This window comes from Colletotrichum lupini, chromosome 3 (assembly GCF_023278565.1).
Source record: "Colletotrichum lupini chromosome 3, complete sequence".
Lineage (NCBI taxonomy): Eukaryota > Fungi > Ascomycota > Sordariomycetes > Glomerellales > Glomerellaceae > Colletotrichum > Colletotrichum lupini.
Window position 1 is genome coordinate 7,806,449 of NC_064676.1, and position 20,904 is coordinate 7,827,352.

Here is a 20,904-nt window from a genome sequence, read left to right on the forward strand (position 1 = left end):
TGCGGATAAGCGCAGAAGTATGCATAGGTGCCTCGTGATGCTGGACCTGCCAGCCCACCTCCCTTGCGGGCTCGAGTCTGCTATGATGATGTATCATATCTCATCATGCGCAAGTTCCCTTCCAAATGGTATCATGTGAGGAGCTATGCCTCATTTCCCACTGACCGTCTCCTTCAAGGTTGCCCCTCTAGTGCTTCCATCTCAACAGGGTGACTGAGGCCTTGGCGAATTCGTACGGGCCCTTGCCATCCCATTTGCTCTCAGTGATACCGACAGGGTTCTTGTCGCCGGTGTTAACGACCTTGACATTCTCGCCAGTGACGGTGTAAACCTGAACATCGGCACCCTCTTTCACACCCTCGAGATCGACGGAGAATCCCTTGGTCTCATGGACGTTGACGACAGCCAAGTTGACAAAGCCGTTGTCGTCGATGGTGGCACTGACGTCGAGGTAAGGAGTCTCGATGGCGCCACGGATCCAGACGGGCTCGGTGGCGCCCTCGTACTCGGGAGCGCGCACGTGGGTGGCGATGGTAGATCCTCTCATGTACTTGCTGAACAACAACAGAGGCCACCAAGTAGTTTGCTTGGTGATACCTTCCTTCGTGGTCATCAAGGGAGAGATGACGTTAACAGATTGAGCAATGTTGGCCATGCCAACGTACTTTGCCTGACGAACAAATACGTTGAGCCAAACACCGACGGCCAGAGCGTCAGAAAGTGTGTATCTGCGGCTTATCGTTAGTATTGCTGACATGAATCACAAAGGTCGGAATAAAGGAGGTGTCGACTTACGCCTCCTCAGCACCCTCTTCACCAGGTGCTCTGACGGGATCCCAAACATTCCACTCGTCGAAGCAAATCTTTTGTCTCTTGCATGTGGGCGGCACCTTATTCTCAATGCGGGCCAGATCAATAAGGCTGCCAGTGATTTCAATGGCGCGCTCGGCGGCTCTGGGTGCTGTGTAGGGGAGAGGAGGCAATGTCAGTCGTCTATCTTATGACTGGCATCTAGCCATGTGACAAGTAGACAGGCGGAGATGACTTACCTGTGGCATTCTTCAGATGGTCTTCCGATGCAGTGTAAAGGTGGATGCTGTGCATGTCGATCAACGACGCAGTGGTGCTACCACCAAGACCATGCAAACTCCATGTGATGCACTCCTTAATCACATATGTGTCCCAGCTGCTGAAGCCAGTTTCGCCGCAGAGGATCAGTTCCAAAGAGGGATCGAGAAGCTTGAGCGCCTTCGCCCATTGGTAAGCCTGCTTGGCGTAGTCCTCCTTGGTCATTTGCATGACCTGCCAGGGGCCCCAACACTCATTGCCCAAGGCCCAGTATTTGACCTGTTGTTGAAAGGTGAGCGAGATGGCCCTGTGCACGCACTTGGGCAGTCTTTGAATGGGTTGGACTTACGTTGTAAGGCTTCTCACGTCCGTTCTTACGGCGGAGGTTGGCATAGTAGGTGTCCTTATCAGAGTTACAGTACTCAACCCAAGCAAGAGCTGAACGTGTCAGTATTAGCCAACCGTACCCATCGACCAGGACCGAGTCCGGACCGAGTCCCGGCCGGTGCTACTGGAAGATCAACTTACCCTCATCAAGCGTGCCAGTGCCAAAGTTGAGGGCTAGGTAAGGCTCAGCGCCAACAACCTCACACCACTTCATGAACTCGTCTGTTCCGAATTCATTGCTTTCGACGCCGATCCAAGCCAGCTCAGGCCTAAATGGTGGATGCATGTTAGCCACTCGCTGCACTCCAAACGCGGGCCGCTTACGCAGGGGTCTAGACCCCCGAAGGATTCGGTGTCGAGGGGTCTCGATTCGCATGCTGGCGACCGGAATATCAGGTTGGGAGTTCCCTCATACCTCTTGGGACGGTTTTCCTTGGGACCGACGCCGTCAATCCAGTGGTAGGTAGCAACAAAATTACCACCTGGGTACCTCACAACGGGGCAGTTGAGTTCCTTGAAAGCCTCAATAACGTCCTTTCGGAAACCGTTCTCATCAGAAAGAGGGTTTCCAGGGTCGTAGATGCCACCGTAGATACATCTTCCCATGTGCCTACGAGATGCGTGTTAGTGGGTTTGCATGTTTAGACGCGAGGAGCCCGGGATGAGAAGCAGGCGACGTAGGCGGCGCAGCACAAGCTTACTCTGTGAAGCCACCATAGACATTGTCATCGATTTTGGAGACGACATGGGAGGGGTTCAGCGTGATGCTGGGGCGAGCATCCTCTGCGATCTTGGTGAAGGTCGCCATGGCTAGAACTTGTTTTGCGGTGTGGTAAGGTGTGGTGAGAGCACTCTCTTCCTGTCCGAGCGTGTGTGCGGCGGTGGTGGTCCGATCAACCGGTAGCTGGTAATTTTATGCAAAAAGAACAGCTAGTCGATGAGTGGTGGAAAATGGACAGGACATGTGTACCGTGGCCGCAAATGCACGGGATTGAGGCCGGAATTTGAACTCGTCAGGGGCGGGGGCAAGCGGTGAAACAACGGAGACGGGCTGAAGAGTGGCAGAAAGGCAATGGAGGAGGATATTGGGCCGGCAGAGGAGGGATCGCATAGCAGGATCTGACTACTCGGTTTTGGGCATCAGTTTCCGTCACAATCGCCTTCACAGAGATGGGATACCCGGGCCAAGACATGGGACTGGGGCTATGTAAGAAGGGGTGGGTGGCCCCCGATTCGCCTTGGTTACCGACACCAACGGCACACTCGATATTGACCAGTTATCAGACATATTGGAGCGGAGAGAAAGTGCGGCTCTCAAATCTCGACTCCAACAGCGACAAGTGAAAGGCAGGCGGTGCGACAGGCGCGCGAATCATAGAGGATACCATGCGGAGAAAGTCGACGATAATGCGGGTGCCGGGGCATCGGAGTGGGGTAGTCGGCTCCGACTGGGCACAAGATTGGGCATGCGGCATGAGTGTGTGGGATGGTCTGCTGAGGGATGAGAGACGAGGATGGGAGGAGATGCTAGCTTAGGATGGGATGGTGGGGTTGGAACAGGGTCTGTTGGGGATAATGGGGAAATAGTTGGAGACATTGATGGATGGGGAACCATGAGCCGGCCCTTTTGTTGCTTGGGGCTGCATGTTGCTGAGGTTGGCATCATGTGTATTGTATGGTTGGCTCTTGGGGAAGCATACGATATCTACATGTACGACTGGATGTACGGGCACGCATCGAAGGCAAGGGCTTTCATGCAAATGTCTCCGTTGTCTCTCTTACCATGGACTTTCGCCTAGCCATATCCATAGTATGGATCAGTACGGATAGTAGCCGAGGTATGAAGATGGAGAGCATTTCAGGTGGGTTGCCTTGATCCGTACTTTTGCTTCGACATTGGTTGTCACAGTCAGGCCAGAACCCATTTCAGGCCTGACTAACAGCTTGGCACGCAGGTAACAGCCAGGGTGATGGACAATGGGTATGGACTCGGAACATGGCGATGGAGGCGCGTACTGAAGGCTGCCAAGATTATCAGATGCGAAGATTATCGCCTAATTGTTACCGATATCCGTACATTTGCAAGGACAAGCGGTTGAAGAATATATGAAGGCTGAAGCGAAGCCGGAGAGCAACGAGGAGTAAATGAGTGCTGGTTGGGCCGGCTGCCGAAGAACGGAAAAGCAGGCCGAACTAAGGTACCTACTGTAAGCGCGAAGCGCGAAAACGGTCGAGACGGGCCCGAGCAAAAACGAAGCATGAATAACAAAGAGAAGACCCAGAAGAAGGAGTGTCTACGAACCTGGAGGCTGGAGTGACCCGAGTGAGTTTGCGGAGAGGACCGAGAGAATGCGGAACATTTTCCAGCCATTTCTTTTGCTTTTGGGAGGCCAAGTCCCGAGGTGAAGTGGTCGAGGTACGTACCTGAGAGTATCCGTAAGGTGAGGAGACCATCACCTGTCAATGTGGATCACCTATTCCTCAGCATCGCTTCTCATTGGAGCGCATAGGACAAACGCTAAAGCTTGATTCTCCTCCAATCTTGTGCCAGTTTTGCTAGTGACGACATTGGCTGTAATAGGCGGGACATTGGACTCTGGTAACCCAATCAAAATGGTCTTCAAACGGGTACGTATCGTTTTTCTATGTTTGCATCCGAGAGTACGTACCTACGGGAGTACTTGATGGAGAAAAGTTGCCCGGCTAACAATATTGGAGCCGACGGGCCATCACGGAATCAAAGAAAAAGACCAAGATGAAATGGATACCCCTGCTGGAGAAATAAAGTAGAAACTAGAGGATTACAAAGTCATACTAGGGCGGAGTTGAAGCGCAATTGACATCTTTTTTACGAAGCGCGTTGCCTAGCTTAGCTTCGGTGGACAATGACACGCCAATGTGCCTAATGTAGTTATCTTATGTTCGAGAGCGTCCAGTCACTTGCCGCCAAACGAGTTTCGTGAATCGTTCTTTTCCATGCGGTTGAAGGAAGTGGAAGTTCAGAGGCCACACCTGCGCTCTCGACAAGGCAAGGTATCCAACCTTCAGACAATACCGCCCGAGTTGCCATGTGACTGATTCTTGTCAACATGGGTCTTCCTCCCTCGCCGCCAGTTCCAGCAGCTCGGATCGCCAAAAGAATTCAGCCAACAACCTGATCATCATGGAATGGCGCAGCACGTACGGAGTACGCCCTTGACGTCCCCATTCATTGCCGTGTCGCTCGTCGGTGTTGATGAGCCGAACACCCACAGTCATCCACACACACACACAGTGTACACATCATACCCGCAAACTCCGCCTTGAAACCCCCAACCCTAGCAACTTTCCCCGCGTGCCCACGTTGCTCAAAATTATGGAGATTGGAGAAGGTCCTGACCGTGAACCTTAACGGGCGCTTCTCCAAGTCGACCTCGACTTTGTTACCTCTGCCTGACTGCCTACCAGTACCTCGTCTTTTACAAGCGCAGTACCTGGCACACACACACGCACATGTATACACCAAACAAACACCTCCAGCCTTCACCAACGCCTGGCAAACTAGCGCGATATCTCCGCATCCCAGCGTAACCTGGGGCAAGGGGGTAGTCTGGGGCCGGGGCAACCGTCACCGATGCCGTCTTTCAACGGGCTGAGTGGCCCCGGAAATGGCAAGCCAGGGATTCGAATGCTTCTCCACTCTCGCATATCCCCCGGTAACTTTACCACCAACCGAACGCACCACGGCAACATTGATTGATGTTTCGCCTGCGCTAGCTTGTAGTATCCAAACTTGCCCACGCTTCTGGGAGAGCGTGAGGGAGGGAGAGACTCAGAGAGGCAGACCGGCTTGATCTCTTCGATGCTCCCACGCTCCCATCCGATGCGACCTTCGGGCCAAAGTGGATACGGGGAAACATGGGGTCGCTCAAACATTCTATAAAGACGCGACGATCCCTTCGTGCTGATGCAACACGCGAGACCGTTCCATTGCAGCTCGACGAGTCGGTTTGACCCTGAACCCTCGAATCATTAGATTCTGCAGCCCAGGCTTGGACGTTGCCTACTTCCTGACGAGCCCGCGACGACTACCCACCCAACACCTTGCTGGAGAGTCCTTCATCAACAACCCCCCCAAAACCAAGCCCATCATGGCGCTCCCTCCCAAGTGGTACCAGTTCCTTGTGAGCGTCTTCGCCTCACTCGGTTCCTTCAACTACGGTTATGATTTGGGTGTCATTGCCTCTGCCATTGCCTCGGCTTCTTTCAAGACCAAGTTTGGCGAAGACCCTAATGAGATGTAAGTCACCGCCTAGCGTAGAGTTGCTACGGACTGGAATCTGTGGTCAACCATCAACCTGCACGAACCCAGGGGCATCACGACTGACTCTTTCTCCCTCTCAGTGGCGCTGTCGTCTCCGTCTTCACTGGAGGTGGCTTCATCGGCGCTGGTGTCGCCGGTCCCACCGGTGACAGACTAGGCCGTAAGAAAACCATTCTTATCGGTGCTTCCATCTTCGTTCTCGGCGGTGCTCTCCAGGCCGCTGCCCAGTCTCTCGCTTTCCTCTACGCCGGTCGTGCGCTCGCTGGTATCGGGTACGTCAATCCCTCAACCCAAAAATGCCAATCTGACGGGACGATACATGTGCTGACTGCATTCCATCCAGTGTCGGTATGTTGACGATGATCATTCCCATGTACCAGGCCGAACTCTGCCACCCTAGCATTCGTGGACGAGTCACTGCTCTGCAACAATTCATGCTCGGTGTCGGTGCTTTGGCTGCTGCTTGGATCTCATACGGAACATACATTGGGTTTGCCGAGAACGACAACAACCAATGGCGCGTCAGTTTGGGTATCCAGTGTATTCCTGGTGGCATTCTGGCTTTGCTTATTCTCCTCTTCCCCGAATCTCCTCGTTGGCTCATCGACCATGGCCGCCTTGACGAGGGTCTTGCCACTTTGGCCAAGCTCCACGCTCACGGCGACATCAACGACGCCTGGGTCCGCGCCGAGTTCGACCAAATCCAAGATTCCATCGCCGCTGAGCACGAGGGCTCCGCAAAGTCTTACAAGGAGCTCTTCACCGACAAGTCTTGCTTCCGTCGTCTCTTCCTCGCTTGCGCTCTCCAGGCTTCCATTCAGATGACCGGCGTCAGTGCCATCCAGTACTACTCCGTCGCAATCTACGAGAAGATCGGCATCGCCGGTGACGAGACCCTTCGCTACCAGGCCATCTCCTCCGTCATTGCCCTCGTCGCTCAGTTCCTCTGCATGATGCTCATCGACAAGACTGGTCGCCGCTGGCCCTTGATCTTCGGTAACCTTGGCAACTGCGTTACCTTCATCATTGCCACCATCCTTCTGGCCAAGTTCCCTCCTGGCTCTCCTCATGCTAGCGGAGCCACCGCATGGGGCTTCATTGCCATGACATGGCTCTACAACTTCAGCTTCAGCGCCACCTGCGGTCCTCTATCGTGGATTATCCCTGCCGAGATCTTTGACATGAAGACTCGTTCCAAGGGTGTCTCCATCGCTACCATGACTTCATACGCCTTCAACACTCTCATCGGTCAGACCACCTCTGTGGCTCTCGATGACAAGCACGGCATTGGCTGGCGCTGGTATATTCTGTTCATTGTAAGTTACCACAAAGGCTGGGGCAAGCTTCAACATATGAAATTGTCTAACACGTATTCTCATAGGTGTGCAACTTTACCAACGCCCTCTTCTTCTGGGCATTCCTCCCCGAGACTGCTAAGCGTCCTCTGGAAGAGATGAGATATCTCTTCACTGAGGCCCCTCTCTTCATCCCAACCTTGGACATGTCGACTGTTGAGTCCCACGACCTCGAGCGCAGGGTTGAGGCGGTTGAGCAGAAACGCGAGGAGCATGGAAGCGAGCACATTTGATTCGTCAATAGACCTCACTCACACAGACACACAAACACTCCCATAATACCCAGGCACACATAGTACTTAATGTAACATTTAGCGCACTGGTCTGACTGTAGATCCAGTTTGACGCTTTATCAAAAACCAAAATGAGTCGATCCTTCGCACATTGGGTATACTTGTACACAATCATGGTTTCTAACGCCATGCCCACCTCGTAGCCAACAACCGACCTTCCCATTCTCCTTCTGAGTGATGGTACTCCATATTGTTTGACGTCCACCCGCGGTCGTCTGCCCTTTATCTGTAACCGTGTGTTGGTGCTGGTCTCGCCACGCCGTGGTGACCTTGATGACCATGCCCGTAACCTGGCCCGTGTCCGTAGCCGGACTCCATCATTGCCGGACCGCCGCGGCGCTGGCGACCGAAGCGAGAGAACATGCCTCCACCTCCGCCGCCGACTGGATGCGGTTGACGACCGCGCTGCTTACGTTTGTTTCGGAAGCAGCAGCAGTAGCAGCATAGGACACAGAAAGCAATAAAGATAAAGCCGGCAATAGCAATGCCGACGATGGCGCCAGTGGCAAGGCGTCTTCCGCGTCCAGCCTGGTTCCTTAGTCAATATATTGCCATCAAGAACTGGACTTCAAGGGGAGACCAACCATTGCTTAGGTAGACGGGTGCGATATTGATAGTAAAATTACTGAGTCGTCTGAATCTCTGCTGGTGGATGATGTGGGCGAATTGGCTGACAAACGGAGAGTCTGTGTAGATAGAGAAGTATTGTGAGCTGAGTGCACTGTACTTAGTGTTCCATCACGATGGTAGGCAGCCTTATATCAATCCTACCCGTTACGACTTCTGGGCACACGACATACTTGGCTTGTCCCAATTCCTGGCCATGTCGAATAGTGTCACGTCATGAACATGGCTGAGAGCGCTATGGTGGTCAAAACACGTCAGCAGGGGAGCTCGGTGTGGCGCATTCCAAGAAAAGTCGTTGTTTGGTAGCTCAAGGAGCAAGGTTCTCACCGTCCCCGTAGCCCCAAAGTTGCACTCAGTACCTAAATCAGATCCCAAGCCAGTGAACGGTAGAAGTGCCGTCTGGTGCTACGCCTAGCTCCACGGTGACTTCATCGTCCAACTTGGCTCGCGGTCGACGCGTGGCTGGTGCCCCGGTGGGGCCGGCCCGAACGGCACATTGACGCGGCGCTAAGGTGGGCCGGCAATCCGGCACCGCCGATATATTTTTGGTGTCTCCTCGGCAGCACCGACCCGGCTCGAGTGAAGCCTTCAAGATTCTGTTCCTCAAGTCAATTTTTCTGATTCTTTCTACTTCAGCTACCTAATGGATTGACCAAGATTGAATGCTTGGGACATCTCATGGGAGTAAAGATTTACGTGATATATCACGGGTCTCAAGCAATTTGGTTATATCTATCTGCCGATAGAAAACCGGAAGACATAAGGGGAGTGTATCATAGTCTTGTGTGAAACCTCCAGAGTAGAGGCGCTAGTCCTTGGTTTGGCGCCTGTATTTACGTGAATTTGATCAGCGATCAGGTAGCATTCTCCCTACCTAATTTACCTGTACATAGTGAGTGGGTTGTGATGCCCGGTACATGATATGTGACTTTTTGAACATGACCTAAAATAATCGTAATGCCCCGCTACTACCTTATATCCCACCGGGAGCGGCCCACCGTAGAAGGGCTGAGGGAAAGAACATGGATCGAAGCCTCCAGCAAGTTGGTGGCTTCTACATGAAAGCTCAATCCTGAGTGTGGCTTTGAATTCGTACCGACCTTGACCTGTAAACATTATCGGCAATCCTGAGTCAAGTCTAGTAATCTCAATTGGGTACGGAGTATCCGTATTTCTTGGACGAACGCCCTATTTCCTGGGCAATTACCTCAAGCTCGGGCCTTCGAGCTGACGCCAGGCTATGACTGTGGCTATGTACGATCCGCTGCATAGTTGCACATTTGCATCAATGACCGCGAAGAAAGCTGTCAATAAAGAGTACTGCAATCAACGTGACTTTGCCATGCGATGATTCATACCATCAACAAGACCGACCGTCTTCGTACTACTGAATCGAAACTAGGACATCGACGCCTCGAGCATCTTCCCTCTCATTGATCAATCGCCACCTTTATGACTCGTGAGGTGAATCTTGTAGAACGTCCTGCCTCGAATGCCTACTAAGAGCTTAATTCAACGCTATTTTCATCAACGTTTGTTGAGTGTTTTCCTCAGGTTCCACTACGTCTAAATCTTATTGTGATCAGTGACTTGACGATCACGGTTGCTATACAATGTAGGGTTGGATTACGGATAGCCGGCGCAGAATCCCGACCAGTCATATCCGCCAACATAGTAGAAGAGCTTTCATTCGTCCCCCATCTCGCAGGCCCTCTGAGATAAAGCATTTGCTAATCGAGTGTGGGGGGTAACAATCCAAGAGCAGTTTGGTCATTTTTCTTGAGCCTTTCCCGGACGTTCAACACCCACAGAATCACCAACGAACTATTGCCGTTGTCCTACGCCGAAATTTCAAATAAATCTTATGATCAGATATGGTCTTCCATCTGTGTATAGTCCACTAAGTTGCTGAACCCGTCAAGCTGCTAATGGTGCTCTGGCCCGGCTGATAGTCTCCTGCTGCCAATTGGCAAGCCCTTAAGTTGATAGGCACCAGCCAAGACATGCTCACCATTACCCACTTACCTCATTCTGAGTGTCAGTTGCCACGCTGAAGTGTGGGCATTGCCGCCCAATGCCGCTCAAGTGTACATGATAGGTCAGGTGCCTGATGGGTAACTTATAAGGGACGGCCCGCATGCATTCGTGATAAATCCACGTCAATTTTTTTGATCCTCTAAAGACACTCAATGAGGCACAATGGGCTACTTAAACGTTCCCATTTCAGACTAGATCACGCGGCTTTCCTACTCAAAGAAGAAAACCCAGCTCTTGGCAGTCAGCACAGTACACCAGTTTGCATGGGGTTCGCACTGGAGCAAGAGCCTGATTTGCAAAAAAAAAAAAAAAAAAAAAGTGATTTATACTGGTCGCAACCAACGAGCAAACAAAGCAACTACTAGGGTCACTAGCAAATAGGAAATAGGCGCCGAGAAATAAGGATTTCTATATAGTGGGGAAGAAATTTCGAAGACTCTTCTTGATTCGGCGTATCGACAACTACCTTGTTGCGACGACATTAAGCTGAAGGTAATTGCATCTTACTTATGGAGTCCGATGTACATCTCACAGCCACTCCACGCCGCACAGCTACATACGGCGATATGGGTCTCTAATTTTAGCCTGGAATTTTCATTCTTATCCGTTTTGATTACTCTTTCTTTATACTCTATACAGAAGCAGTTGCTATACGCCCTATTGTTAGTTACTATGCTTCATGTTCTCGTAGCTATTCTCACGACTCTAATCCGGACGGTTGCCGGCCAAGGGGCATGTTTCGTGCCTAACGGTACTAACAGACATGATTTGACCAACGCTAACATCCAAAAGTATGCGTCTTGCGAAAGTTCTGGACACGGTATGTGTTGCAATATCGCAGGAGACAAGTGTCAGGCGGATGGCCTGTGTTGGAATGAGGAGCACAAGCAGCTCTGGCGGGAAAGCTGTACAGACCCTACTTGGGAATTACCTAAATGTTTGAAATTGTGTGTCATAGATGATTACGGTAAGCTTCCTTTCTTTAGAAATTAAGTATAGTAATACGGAATTTTAATTGTTAGGCACTGGCTGTCTCAGAAAGCAACTGACTAGTGAGAGCGACGTGAGTGCTGATAACCACTAAGAATCAGACGACGGTATACCAGGAAGCGGAATGGATGTCGTTATTACTAAATGTAGCGATGGTAGCTATTGCTGCGGCGAGGGCCAGAATGCCTCTATCTGCTGCATGGCTGGGAGAGGAGTGTATATCGTTGATGGCAAAATAATTACCTCCTCTGCCGCTTTTTCGTCTAGCACGATTGCCCTCACAACCTCTCTAGCGATAGTTGGAATCACATCCGCGATCTCTTTTGCGATCACTTCTGCGATCACCTCTGCGTCTCATTCTGCTGATGCAAGCTTAACATCTCTAATTACCCCATCGAATCCTGCCGAATCCGCTACAAGCAACACCAACTCAACTTGGGACAATCGAAATGGGATTATTGGTGGCGCTGTGGGTGGAGGTGTCGGTCTGGCGATAGTTGGCATCGTGGCTGCCTTCTTTTGGTATAAGAAAAAGAAGAGGAACACAGAAACAGCGAAGTTTGAAGCAAGCCTCGAGAAGCAAAACGCTAAGAATTGGCCGGCTTCATCGGCTTAACTCCAGTACCGCCACGAGCTCCCAGTCAAGCCAAACCCGGTTGAGCTGGCATCCGAATCTCCACTAGCTGAGTTAGAATTAGAATCACTGTTAAGAAGATGATTCTTATATACACATCGGTCAGAAAGCATGAACTCCAGCCGCACAAAGTAGTTAGGAAGGCCTCTTAGTCTAGATGTCTTTCGATTGGCGCCCTTGAGCCTAGTTGCGTGGCTGATAGTTGCACAACTTGCTTGCGAAGAAGATGGGAAATAGTGCTTCGAAGACGGTCCGCTGGTTCTATATTAATCTTTGTACACTCTAACCTTGTAATCGTCTCTCTATTTGTCCTCGATTATGACTAGTTGAGCCTTCTGCACCTTGTCTAGGTATCGGTCTTCTGGAACATCCTTGTAGTCGTCTCGGTTAATATCTATGTAGCCCTCCTTCGTAACAGTTCTTGGTGTAATTATCAACGAGCGTCCTGTAACATAGATTCTGTTAGAGGGTAAGCTTGTAAATAGTTTGGTTTCTGGGACTGACCGTTGATAGACTTGTCGCAAGTAACTCTCATTATGCAGTTGGTAATATCCTCTTGCTCCCTAAATTCGACTCCGTGGTTAATTAACCATTTTTTATACTCGGCAGTACGAATCGCACTCTTGATCCAGCACGGAGCTACGTAGACGATCCGGATGCCTTGCTCCTAACTAGAGCGTCTGGCAGTTCTTATGAACCTATGGAGACCGTACTTGGTAGAGGTGTACTCCCAATTCCCGGGGGAGTCGATCTATCCAACCATGCTTCCTGTGATAATGAAGCATCTGTCCCTGTCGTCGGTTTCTGGCTGTTGTCTGAAGTAGTGCACTGCGAGTTTCTATGTGTAGAAGGAGCCCTTGAGGTTGACATTAACGATATTGAGATTAGGCTTGACCGGCTCTCCATTTGGATCATCCAGATTCCATAGGCTGTCCCCCGAACTTCGACTAATACCAGCGTTCGCAATGACGATGTCTACGCTTTTGGAAGGACTTTGGCTTTTGGCGGTCTCGAACATTGCCTTCTGCTGATTCCAGTCCCTGATATCGCACTCCACAAACGTACAACACGCGCCGTTTGCATTCAGCTCTTTCTCGATGTCTTTGCCCCTGGCATTGACATCGCCGAACGTAACAAAAGCACCGGCTGCGACGAAGGCTCGCACACATGTCTCGCCCATGCCATTGGCACCGCCCGTGATAATGACTGATTTTCCTTTGACGTTGTGGCGATTAGGGATGATAGTGTGGTCGATTGGACCGTTGTAGGTGTACTGTGGGAGGGGCATAGCTGCGATGTGTCTTGAGCTAAGAGCTTAGATCGACTCGTTAGGGAAGAAACTAGTGAGGGAGAGACGAGAAGAGTTTGAGCGTTCAGTATGGAATCGAATATACTTCAAACGTTCGAGTATTCTGATGATGTGTAGAAGCCTAAGCTCTTAATCGATGTTTTTGTCTCTTTTAAATGTACGATGTTCCCTGGTGTTCCCGGCTCTACACAACCGGGGCCGAGACAGGAGGGAGGGGAAAATTGGAGTAAGCATTAGACCCGTGAACGCCCCCAAGCTCCCGGCCATTGCCCCAACCCCCCTGGATCCCCCGCTGGGAAACCGTTTTGGGATAGCCGATGGTAATTCTGAAGATGGTTGATTTGGCGTGTAGGCTTCGGCAACCTTAGACACGGCAACCCTAAGAGGACGGTTAGGCCTAATGAGTCTATAGCGCGACTGGCACAATCGTTTAGCTGAGAATCATGTTAATCCGATGAGGCCATTCTCCGTTGGAATTGCCATAGGATGTGCCGGGTCCAATAAAGATAATGCGGACTGGGCTATCTCGGAGATCACTGGAGCGGAGCGTGTGTCTTCAAATAACATCTCTCAACTATAAAGACGAGGAAGAGGATTGCTCATTAGAGACTTCACCTTTCCGCTCAACCACTTGACATCGTGTGCTCCTGTTCTATTGAACCGCCTGGGTCAACCTTAGCTTTCGCATTTCCTTGAGGCCTTATAGCATCTTTTAACATTGCCCTCTTATTAATATGACTGCTTCCGTCGAAGCACCGGCCACCGCACCGGTCGACCCTGGCCCAGTTGCAACATCTCGCGTTCCCAATGATGTGCCACGAATGCCGGCACTAGAACTACTAGAGGTTGTCTAGGGCAATGCGAAATTTCCGCAACAACCTTCAGTAAGCAATCACAATGGCGTTAGCGACGATCCTTTTAAGCTCGACACCAAATTCGCCTATACCCCACGGAAAATCAAAGTATTTACTATTGGTGCTGGCTTCTCCGGACTCCTTATGGCCCATAAGTTTTAGCACAGGTTTCTAGAGATGCGAGATATCGTTGAATACACAATTTTTGAGGCGCATAGCGAGGTCGGTGGTACCTGGCTTGTTAATAACTATCCCGGCGTGTAGTGCGATGTTCTAGCGCATATTTATGTGAGTACCCTGCGTCAAGCATTTAACGAAGCCTCCGTGGGCTAATCATGTTTTTAGGCATTTCCATTTGACCCCAACCTAGACTGGAGTCGTTTTTACGCTAGTGGAGCTGAAATCCTCTAATATATGAAAGACACAGTTAAGAAGTGGAATCTTGATCGTGATCTTCAGTTAAACACTAAGGTTGTTGGCGCTATATGGTAGGAAGAGCTTGGCTAGTGGAAAGTTATGGTAGAACACTAGGGTGAATAGCGTGATGAATTCTGTTACGTCCTGATCTCTGCCCAAGGTGTACTTGTTCACGAATCCTGGCTAGACGTCCCGGGTTTACGAGATTTTGAGGGCCATATTACTTACTCCGCTCGCTGGGATTACGATTTTGACTACTCTAACAAACGAATTGCTGTCATTGGAAACGGCTCTTCTGGCATTCAGATCGTTCCTTAAATGGCTAAGCTACCTGGTACGGATGTGCTGAACTTTATCCGAGGACCTGCTTGGGTATACTATCGCGCTCCTCTATCTAAGCACCTTGGGAGGGATGACCCGGATCCTAACCCACGATATACTGACGAGGAGAGGAAGAAGTTCCATGATCTAGAGTACTACCTCGAGCATAGGAAGGGAATTATTTCACGTACTAACAAGTCCTTCTATATCTTCATGAAGGGCGAGAACAACAAAGAGGGCATGAGATTGGTAGTAGCGCAAATGGCAGAAAAGCTAGGCTATGACCCCGAGCTGTGCGAGAAGCTTATTCTAAAATGTGAGTTGGGGTGCCGGCGCATTACGCCTGGGCCCGGCTACCTCGAGTCATTCTTGCGACCAAACTGCAATATCACTAACAGTGCCATTACCAGCGTTTCGAAGAATGGTGTTCACACAGCCGATGGCAAGTTCTATGAGTGTGACGTCAGTAAGTAAAAAGACTATCTACTATGACATGAAGTGTCTGTTTTGCGGCGTACCTGACAGGTCTCTAGTTGTCTATGTAACTGGTTTTGACGTCTCCCATCGTCCAAGATACCCAATTGTTAGAAAGGAAAACATCGACCTTGCTACGAGATGGGCTGAGGACCCTGATTCCTATGTCTTAGTTACTATACTAGACTATCCCAACTACTTTATTGTCAGGCCTCGCCGGTCAGGCCTCGTTAGTTAAGGAATAGCTTAGGGGGGTATAAAGAGGGGGACTAAGTAACAAAGGAGCAGCTTAGGCATATATAGAGCGCTAGTAGTATACCTCGAGGGAAGGGTAGATTTTAGTAATTCCTTTTTTAGACCCTAATAGTAGTTAGCCTTTATGAGCTTCTTCCCTATATTATATACCTATTAATAGTCTAAAATCTCTACTTATAAAGGGGACTAGGCCGGAAGCTTAAAATACTAATAAGAACGAGACGTAGCGAGAGAGCGTAGTCGGCGCTACGATAATAAGAAAAAGACGACTCTTTTTTATTAGACCCCCTAGAGTCGCCTCCTCCTTAGTAAACGATATAAGAACGAAGCGCAGTAGGACTATTAACGTAGTGGCGATATAAAAGGACCGTATTATTAGGAGTATTAATAAATTTTAAATAAAATAGCGAACCTCCTACCCTTACTTATTAATACCTAAACTAAACGATAAGTAATAGGCTAATAGAACTATAAGAATAAGAACGATAATTAGAGGAAGAAATCCTTATTATAACGTACGAAGAGCGCTTATATAGAAGATAAGTAAATTTAGAACGCTTACGGAGCTCTTTAAATAGCCCGGCCCCCGCGCTAAGGGCTATAGTCTTAGCTATAGCGGCCTCGGACGTTAGCTTTAATATAAATAAAAACGTAAACCCCCGGACTAAGGATAGTTTAATAAGTAAAGCCGTACTTAAAGCGCCGCTCGAGCGATAATAAAGCGACGAGTTCGTACTACCTAAGCCCCTATTTATTAGCTCCCTCCCGACTTAAGTAAGCGCTATAAGCGGAACGTTTATATTTAGACCGCTATCCCTCCCTAATTTATTATACGCTAGTAAATCGGCACGGGATTTATAGAGCTTCCTTTTTAACTATTACTATCGCTTCGACTTATAGGCTTAATAAATAAGAATAGACTATAATAAAGTAGTATATGCGGTTAGCTACCTAAGCGGTAGCGTAAAAACCTCCTAAATATACTATATTTTCGACTACCAAAGGACCCCCGGTTTTATAATAAACTAGGTTATATAAGAAGAACTAGAGACCTTTTTATAAAATAACCTATCCGATCCCGCTAGCTAAGGAATAGTAGTAAGTATATAACTAAATAGCGCTTCGTAAGGTTAGAAAGAGAAAGTCGACGAGTTCGTTAGCTATATTAATAAGCTTAAGATAGAATTAGAATATGTCCCGATAGAGAAATAGAGGATCTTTACGCTAATAAGTAAGCTACGGCCCGAACTATACCTCGTAATAGTATTATAAATAGAACTTCCGCGGACTCGCTTATAGCTAGTATTACTAATAAGACGTATCGAATAATCCTCGCTATTAGTAAAGAGCTTACGAACGTCCCCTAAGTAATATTCTAACTTAAACTTAAACGAGCTAGCGAGAAGATACCGGGGCGCTAATAAGTCGAATACGTAAAGAACACGCCGTAACTTACTTAATAAGGATACTACGTACTATAATTATAAAGAGACTAGCTATATTATAAGAGATTACCCGCGACTGCGGGAGTAGTATTAGTAATACTATAACTACGGTAAAACCGGGCACCTCGCTAATAGCTACCCGAGCGTTATATACCGTAGATATAATTAGAAGGGGTATAAGGCCGCTAGCTATTAATTAGACCTCGCCCTAGCTAAGTAGCGCGGACTAGTAACGAGCTCGAATACTATCCTAGTAAAGAGAGTAGCTAGCGATTAATAAGGGCGGCGCTTAGATATCCCGACCTATATATACCTAAACTACGTATAGGAAAAGCTAAGCGCCCTTATCGATTTGGGAATAAAAGGGAACGTAGTTAGTATCGGGCTATTTAATAGCTTTAACGCTAATCTACGAATTTACCTATTACTATAGTTAGTAAACGTCGAGGGTAAATAAATAGAGACGCTAAGAAGCTACTACCTACGGCTTCGAATTACTAATAGTAACTACGTAACGGAGATATAGCTATATCGCTTTATAATAGCCGATATTATAGTACTTATGCTTATTTTCGGTTTCCCCTAGCTAGAGAATATCGACCCGCTAATTAGTTAGAAATAAAAGAAGTAGCGGTATTTAATTTACGAACGATATATCCGCTTAGACGCCCTAAAAAAGGGGCTACTAAACGACTTAGTTTTAGTAACACTCGCGCATATCGTAATTAACCTAGCTATAAATAGTAATATAATACTAGCGAGCGTAGCTAAGGACTAAAAGCTATGTTACTAGGACTTTAATAATTTATTTTTAAAAGAGAAGGCTATCTCGCTACTAAATAGAGCACTATACGACTACCGTATCGAGCTAAATAACGCGGCACCTATCCCCTAGGGACCTATTTACCCACTATCGAACTATAAGCTTAAGATCCTGCGCGATTATTTAATAAAAGTAGAGGCTAAGGGCTAGATACGCCCCTCTATAAGCCTAGTAGGAGCACCTATCCTCTTTATACCTAAAAAAGGAAGAGAGCTACGACTTTGCGTTAACTATAGAGCAATTAATAAGATTATATAAAAAGATAGAACGCTACTACTACTAATTAGAGAGATACTAAATAGACTATCTAATACCTCTATTTTTATAAAGCTAGACCTTAAGAACGCGTACTACTATATACGTATAACTAAGGGCAATAAGTAGAAAACGGCTTTTCGTACTAAATACGGGTAGTTCGAGTACCTAGTTATATATTTTGGGCTAACTAACGCGCCCGCGACTTTCTAGGCGTATATTAATAACGTTCTAAGCGGCCTAGTTAATACCGTTTATATCGTATACCTAGACAATATCTTAATATATAATAACGACTACGTAGCGTATAAAGAGCACGTACGTAGCGTACTATAAAAACTACGGTAATAGAACCTATATCTAAACGGCAGTAAATACGAGTTCTATATATTATATATAGGATTCCTAGGGTATATCGTATTTAACAAAAGTATAGAAATAGAACCCGCGCGCACCGAAGCTATAGCGAATTAGCTACTTCCGAGGAGTATTAAAAATATATAGACGTTCCTTAGATTTACGGGGTTCTACCGTAGATTTATTAGTAACTACGCTAAGATAACGGCACTTCTAATAGACTTGCTAAGGAAGGTAAAACCGGGATAATTAGAGCTATTAATACTAGCCGTAGAGTCGTTTAAGAAGCTATTAGTAGTATTTATTAACGTGCTAATACTACGATATTTTAACCCTACCCTACCCACACGGTTATAAATAGACGCTTCGGCTCGAGCTATCGGCTTAGTAATTACGTAATTATTTAAGGGTAATTAGTACTTAATTACTTATAAGTTAAGGAAATTAATAGATACGGAGAGCCGCTATGGTATAAGAGACGCGGAGCTACTAGCTATTATAAACGTACTAAGGAACTAGCGATACTACCTCGCTTATAGCCGAGATTAGGTCGTAGTATTTATAGATTATTTTAACTTATAGTTCTTAAATATAAAAAAGAGACTAAACGGGAGATAGCTACGCTAGCTAGACGAACTCGTAGCGTTTAATATCGAGATTAGGTTTAAACTAGGTATAAAGAACTTAGCGGATAGACTATTACGAAGACCTAACTACGACGAAAGTAGTAACGATAACGGAGTAGAGGAGCTATTATTAAAGATAAGGGAAGACCTCTATAACGCTAGAAATATATAGAAGCCCCTTAGAGTTGTAATAATAAGGTATATGAGGACGAGCTACGGGAGCGGCTCTTAAGTAAAAAGGATAGTAAGTGTTTTAGAAGCGGAACTAGTAGTAGTATAGAGAAGTAAGCGAAGGAGGTTAGGAGCTCTAGCTCGAGGGAATTTTAAAGAGCACTTCGAGAAGCGTAACGGGGCTACGAGCCTAGGGTATTAGAGTTATAGCGTAGTACTTAGAGAGCTACTTAAGCTTACCGCTAGAACTATAAATTATAAGCTACTCGTTTTATAAGACTTTAACGTAATAAGAGTACCTAAAATAGTATTTAGCAAAGAGGGGTTACTAATAATAGGTTAACTACGGGCTGCTTAATAAGAGGACGTTTTTATAAGGGATAGGTAGTAGACTAAGAAGAACCGACGGCCTTGCTTAGCTAGGAAGAAGTAATAATAGAGCTAGGTATATAACTCTAAAGGGCTACTATATTACGGCGGCCGCGCTTACGTACTGCTATATAAGGGGCTAAAGAAAGAGGTTATTGAAGTATATTATAATATACTTATGGCGGGATATTATAATATAAAGCGGACGATAGCGTTATTAAAACGCTATTATTACTAAGATAGAGTAAGTAGGGATATAAAAAGTTATATTAATACTTATATAGTATACTAATAGACGAAGCCTCGTTATTATAAACCGTATAGCTTACTACGCCCCCTACTTACCCCGGTTAGGCTATAATAGGAGATATTATTAAACTTTATTACGGGCTTACTTATATCGACTACGCTAATTAGGAGGCGCCTCTACGACGTAGTACTCGTCGTAATAAACCGATTTACGAAGTATAGTATTTATATTACTACGAGGACGACCCTTATAACCTAGGGATTCGCAAACCTCCTATTTATAAAGATCTTTACTAAGTTTAAAATACCTAAAGGGATCGTCTTTAATAAGGGGTCGTTATTTATAAATAAGTTTTAGACTTATCTCTATTACTTTTTAATAATAAAGAAGCGTCTTAGTACCGCGTTCTACCTATAAACGGACGGTTAAATAGAACGGTAGAACTAATACTTAAAATAGTACCTTCGCTACTTTTATACCTAGGACTAATCGGATTAGGCATAGCGTTTTTACCTAGCTAAGTTTATATATAATAACGCCTAGTACTTAGTAATCCGTAAAGCGCTTATTAAGGCCCTATTCGGGTTCTTACTTACGTACCCTATATCGATCTTAACGGGGACTCGAGACGGTATATAGAATATCTTAGCCGAGGAGCGTGCGGCCCGACTACGAGCTAACTAAGAAGCTCTACGACCCCTTATATAAAAAGCACGCGAGACGTATAAATAATAAGCTAATAAAGCTAAGATAAATATGTTATATAAAGTGGGCGACTAGGTACTACTATTAAGAAAGAATATTAAGAAGTAGCGTCTTAGCTAGAAGTTAGTTAATAAGTATCTAGGCCTATTCGAAGTTAAATTAATAATTAGAACGGCGGGGGTTACTTACTAACTAAACGTACTAACGTAGTATAGAATATATAATATGTTCTATATATCCTTACTCGAGCTATATTAATACCGCGAGGAAGCCCCTTAAAAGCCCTTACTTATCGGGGATATAAACGGGGAGCTACTTTACGAAATAAAAGATATTATATAATATAGAGGGCTAAAAAAGAGGCGATAATACCTAATCTAATAAAAGGGATATAGTAGTAACGAAGATACGTAGGAGCTAGCTAGGTATATCGAAGACGTAGCGTTAATTAGTATATATAAAGAACGAGTTTTAATTAGGTAGCGCGCCCTAGCTCCTAAGGAGCCTAATAACGTAGCGAACTAGCTATTAATAATAAAAAAAGGGGGTTATATAGTTATAACTAAGTAGTACAAACGC

The 20,904-nt window shown here is 46.9% G+C and overlaps 7 protein-coding genes across 7 annotated transcripts; 3 read left to right on the top strand and 4 right to left on the bottom strand.

The window, feature by feature from the left end:
- Window positions 1–187: 187 nt before the first annotated feature.
- CLUP02_07068 (alpha-L-arabinofuranosidase) lies at window positions 188–2,930 on the bottom strand (the record flags this gene model as incomplete). The annotated part of the gene is made up of 8 exons (XM_049286065.1): window positions 188–728; window positions 796–961; window positions 1,050–1,347; window positions 1,418–1,506; window positions 1,597–1,724; window positions 1,871–2,065; window positions 2,157–2,359; window positions 2,841–2,930. The coding sequence occupies 8 exons, from the start codon at window positions 2,928–2,930 to the stop codon at window positions 188–190; spliced, it is 1,710 nt and encodes a 569-aa protein (XP_049143208.1).
- Window positions 2,931–4,431: 1,501 nt separating this feature from the next.
- On the top strand, window positions 4,432–7,346 carry CLUP02_07069 (uncharacterized protein; the record flags this gene model as incomplete). The annotated part of the gene is made up of 10 exons (XM_049286066.1): window positions 4,432–4,488; window positions 4,570–4,655; window positions 4,730–4,835; window positions 4,903–5,021; window positions 5,111–5,150; window positions 5,219–5,336; window positions 5,416–5,734; window positions 5,839–6,030; window positions 6,102–7,074; window positions 7,140–7,346. The coding sequence occupies 10 exons, from the start codon at window positions 4,432–4,434 to the stop codon at window positions 7,344–7,346; spliced, it is 2,217 nt and encodes a 738-aa protein (XP_049143209.1).
- A 282-nt stretch (window positions 7,347–7,628) lies between these two features.
- CLUP02_07070 (uncharacterized protein) lies at window positions 7,629–7,937 on the bottom strand (the record flags this gene model as incomplete). The annotated part of the gene is made up of 1 exon (XM_049286067.1): window positions 7,629–7,937. A coding segment is annotated over one exon (309 nt), but the record flags the coding sequence as incomplete, so codon positions are not given.
- A 2,013-nt stretch (window positions 7,938–9,950) lies between these two features.
- CLUP02_07071 (AdhA) lies at window positions 9,951–12,229 on the bottom strand (the record flags this gene model as incomplete). The annotated part of the gene is made up of 10 exons (XM_049286068.1): window positions 9,951–9,989; window positions 10,059–10,083; window positions 10,284–10,345; window positions 10,830–10,934; window positions 11,304–11,413; window positions 11,496–11,547; window positions 11,686–11,739; window positions 11,790–11,933; window positions 12,036–12,139; window positions 12,199–12,229. The coding sequence occupies 10 exons, from the start codon at window positions 12,227–12,229 to the stop codon at window positions 9,951–9,953; spliced, it is 726 nt and encodes a 241-aa protein (XP_049143211.1).
- Window positions 12,230–12,532: 303 nt separating this feature from the next.
- CLUP02_07072 (AdhA) lies at window positions 12,533–12,982 on the bottom strand (the record flags this gene model as incomplete). The annotated part of the gene is made up of 1 exon (XM_049286069.1): window positions 12,533–12,982. The coding sequence occupies one exon, from the start codon at window positions 12,980–12,982 to the stop codon at window positions 12,533–12,535; it is 450 nt and encodes a 149-aa protein (XP_049143212.1).
- A 90-nt stretch (window positions 12,983–13,072) lies between these two features.
- Window positions 13,073–13,857, top strand: CLUP02_07073 (uncharacterized protein; the record flags this gene model as incomplete). Its single annotated transcript, XM_049286070.1, has 5 exons — window positions 13,073–13,116; window positions 13,211–13,338; window positions 13,438–13,555; window positions 13,610–13,671; window positions 13,757–13,857. The coding sequence occupies 5 exons, from the start codon at window positions 13,073–13,075 to the stop codon at window positions 13,855–13,857; spliced, it is 453 nt and encodes a 150-aa protein (XP_049143213.1).
- Window positions 13,858–14,592: 735 nt separating this feature from the next.
- On the top strand, window positions 14,593–15,140 carry CLUP02_07074 (cyclohexanone 1,2-monooxygenase; the record flags this gene model as incomplete). Its single annotated transcript, XM_049286071.1, has 2 exons — window positions 14,593–15,057; window positions 15,129–15,140. The coding sequence occupies 2 exons, from the start codon at window positions 14,593–14,595 to the stop codon at window positions 15,138–15,140; spliced, it is 477 nt and encodes a 158-aa protein (XP_049143214.1).
- Between the last annotated feature and the right edge of the window lie 5,764 nt (window positions 15,141–20,904).